The sequence below is a fragment of the Temnothorax curvispinosus genome, unplaced genomic scaffold (assembly GCF_003070985.1).
Source record: "Temnothorax curvispinosus isolate PA1 unplaced genomic scaffold, ASM307098v1 QBEX01017091.1, whole genome shotgun sequence".
Lineage (NCBI taxonomy): Eukaryota > Metazoa > Arthropoda > Insecta > Hymenoptera > Formicidae > Temnothorax > Temnothorax curvispinosus.
Window position 1 is genome coordinate 504 of NW_020226871.1, and position 3,928 is coordinate 4,431.

At 43.2% G+C, this 3,928-nt stretch overlaps 1 protein-coding gene across 1 annotated transcript; it reads right to left on the reverse strand.

The window, feature by feature from the left end:
- Positions 1–257: 257 nt before the first annotated feature.
- LOC112467237 lies at positions 258–3,869 on the reverse strand (the record flags this gene model as incomplete). Its single annotated transcript, XM_025035764.1, has 5 exons — positions 258–534; positions 767–848; positions 947–1,157; positions 1,780–2,325; positions 2,376–3,869. Coding segments are annotated over 5 exons (2,610 nt in total), but the record flags the coding sequence as incomplete, so codon positions are not given.
- Positions 3,870–3,928: the final 59 nt, after the last annotated feature.

The window sequence follows — 3,928 nt, forward strand, 5'->3', positions numbered from 1 at the left end:
GACACCGCGCGTGAAACAAGATCTTCATCCGCGTAAAACGATGTTGTCCGTATGGTGGGACTGGGAAAGGATTATCCATTACGAATTGCTTGAACGGAACCAAACGGTCAACGCTGAACTCTATGTTCAACAAATGGAACGACTCAACACGACTATTCAAGAGAAAAAACCTAATCGGCAGCATGGAGTTCTTTTGCTGCACGACAACGCCCGCCATATCGCCCCCCTCATATCGCCAATATGACCAAGGAAGCCATTCAAACGCATGGCTGAAGAACTCCATGCTGCCGATTAGGTCTTTTCTCTTGAATAACCGTGTTGAGTCGTTCCATTTGTTGAACATAAAGTTCCGCGTTGACCGTTTGGTTCCGTTCAAGCAATTCGTAATGGATAATCTCTTCCAAGTCCCACCATATGCACAACATCGTTTTACGCAGATGAAGATCTTGTTTCACGCGCGGTGTCGCTTGTTTACCGGAGCTAAGCCATTGCTTACACTGCTTCATATTAATGTACAGGCACCATTTTTTGTCGCTAGTAACGATTCGGTAAAGAAATCGTTGCTTGTGCCCACGAGTTGAGCGGTGACGAGCAAGCAAACCAGCGGAGATTTTGGCTCGTTAATTTTTGTTGTTGTCACTTAAAGCATGCAAAACCCATGCTCCACACTTCTGAACCTCGAATGATTTAAAACATTATGCCAAAAACATTTAATGACATGCAAAATATTAAAATTAAAAAAAACGGCGGGAACTTAGTTGCCAACCTAATACAATCTTCCTTGTCTGATTCTGATATTTCTATAGTTTGATTAGCAGATATCAGGTCAAATACAATCTCTCGTTTTTCTAAAATAAATTTATTATACAAGTAACACAATTGTGTTAATATTAGAAATCTCCCGTTTAATACATACATTATTGTCATAGAATACATCAATACATACCAATAATTTGGGTGTCAGACATATTGGATGTAAATAAAACAGGCGCAGTCTTCATAAGATGTGGTGCTATATTGGCAGCATCAAGGTCAGTATCAATTTTTACTTGTGGTGGTTCTCCACCAATTGCCAAATGTGATTGCTTTTTTTTCGTTAAGGCTTCTCTCTGAGCTTGCTTTAAATTAATCCACAACTTTAATTGAGCGACATCCTTCTGTAATAACAAATATTTAATGTAAAAGTTTTCGTAATAATTTTTTATGTTTAAATGTACATTTGTAATTAGATATTATTTTTACTTCTTGAGAAATTAAGGTAGATGTATTATAATTATTGCATATCTCATTCCATGCAATCTTCTTATCTTTCAGTGTTACACTATCGCTCTTTTTATTTTCAATGATATGTTTGTAATCATTAAATATCTGCAGAAATACTTTCCGTTCCATTAACGTGTAATGCTTATTCTTACTTGGAAGGAGGTTTGCTTTTGCCTTGCATGACATTATATATAACATTGTATTTGTCATTTAAAATTTTTTTCGAATAAATAATTACACAATAAAATTATCTTTTAAATAATCTTTTACTTAGTAGTAGTAGTACAGAAGTGGGAGGTACCACCAAGGTCCCTATCGGCCACTAGATCTAGCTGATCCTCTGTGCCTTCCCACTCGTTTTCTTTGCTAGGTCTCGAGATACAGTCTTGAACCTTGTACCAGGTTTATCAGATCTGTAACCCTAGCATTTTCTAAATCCTGGGGGGATACAAACATACTTCACCAGGTTTTGTATCTTTTGCATATAAATGCCGGGCATTGGCATATTATATGTACGTTGTCTTCTTTCTCGTCTCCGCAAAGGCGACATGCCTTTTGCTCCGCAAGCCCGAGACTAAAAAGGTGTGCTCTGAGTAAGGCAGAGTGACCAGTGAGCAGTCCCAACGCCATTCTCAGTTTCTGTTTACTTAGCGCCAGTAGTTCTTTAGCCCTACCTGGTCTGCTGTCTTTCATCAAAGTCCTGGCCTGACGGCAGGTTTTTAACTTCTCCCATCTGGCCAGGTGTTCCCTTTTCAGGCGACCTTTGATGATTTCTTTGCCTACTGCAAAGGGTATTCCCGTCACCTGGCCAATTGGTGCTTCATTAGCTCCCTTCTTGGCCAGCATGTCTGCGGTTTCATTCCCGGGTATTCCCTGATGCCCAGGCACCCATACTAACGTGACTTTGTTAGGTCCGCATAGTCTTTCTAATGCTAGCATGCAATCCCAAACCAATGCTGATTCAGTAGTTGTTTTTGCCAGCGCTTGTATGGCTGCTCTACTATCCGAGCAGATGTTTATCTTCTTTCCCTTCGTATCTTTGTTTAGCAGGTATTCCGTGCACTTTAGGATAGCCAGTATCTCAGTGTAAAAACAGTTGAGTGGCTTCCCACAGGAATACTTTCCCTGTGGTTCTCCTTCGGCCCGTAGAATCCTGCCCCGAAGCAATCATTAATGCCTGACCCATCAGTGAACCATAGGTCCACATTGGGATCCCCGACTCCCTTCAGGTCAGTCCAGTCTTTTCTAGTTGGTATTCGTGTTTTGAAGTGCTTTACCAACTGGTATTTTTTAAGAATTCTATCTTGTTTTGAAGTGAAAGGGTGTTTCTGGAGCAGGTCGAGCCTTGTGTGTCCCAGTCCTGTATTTCTCCATTCTCCCTGACACTTTAGTCTGTATGCTGTGTTCCTTGCTGAGTTTACCACGGCCAGGTCCAGTGGAGGCACACAGAGTGCAATTTCTAGCGCCTCTGTGGGGGTAGTCCTCATAGCCCTTACTGCAGCCCTTAGGTAACTACCTTGTAGGCTTTTCAGAAGGTTCTTTGCTTCCACTTTCTCTGTTCTGGGCCACCAGATCACAGATGCATAAAGTAGTCTCGGTAACAGTACCGCTTTGTACAACCATAGTGCTATGGGAGCTTTGATGCCCCAAGACTTTCCCATGGCTCTTCTACACATCCACATGCATGTGTAGAATTTTTTCCTGCTCTCTGCAAGGTGTACTTTCCAGTTAAGTTTGGTATCTATATGTAGTCCCAAGTATTTAACTGAGGTTGTAAAGGGGATTACCTTTCCCCAGAGCTTAAGAGGCTCAATGGGTTCTGGTTTGTATGTCCTAGTGAAGACCATTATATTGGTCTTTGATGGATTAACCATCAATCCCTTGGCCTCACACCATTTTTGGACGATCTTTAAGGCATCTTTCATGCGGTCCCTTAGGGTATCTAAGAAGGATCCTGTGATCACTATAGCTACGTCATCCGCATAGCCACAGGTCAGGAACCCCTTCTTTTGTAGTTTCACCAAAAGGTCATTGACTACTAGGCACCACAACAGAGGGGACAGAACCCCACCCTGCGGGCACCCCTTGCTTGGTCTACCAGTGATACTAATATTACTTTGCGTGACTGTTAGGTTCCTCCCCGCCAGCATATTCTCCACCCAGTCTACTAGCGGTTCCGGGACCCCATGTGCAATCATTGCTTCCTTAATGGCCTTGTTCGAGGTGCTATCAAACGCCCCTACGATGTCCAAGAAGGTTCCAATAGCGTATCCTTTCGCCTCCAGCTGCGTCTCTATCTTGCCTATCAGGTGGTGTAGGGCAGTTTCCGTAGACCTGCCCTCCCTGTAGGCATACTGAGCACTGGCTAGAGGGTGGTCCGCTAATGGTCCATCCTTGAGAAACCTATCAATTAGCCTCTCCAAGGTCTTTAATAGAAAAGAGGTCAAACTGATGGGTCTATAATCCTTGGCTTTAATGTGTCCATTTCTGCCAGGCTTAGGTATGAAGACCACTCTAGTGGCTCTCCATGCTTGCGGGACATGTCTCAGAGCTATGCTTGCCCTAAAGATTTTAGTCAATGGGCCTACCAGCTCTTCGAGTCCCTCCTGTAAGAGCAGAGGGAGTACGCCGTCCGGTCCCGGGGCCTTATAGGGCTCAAAGGAGC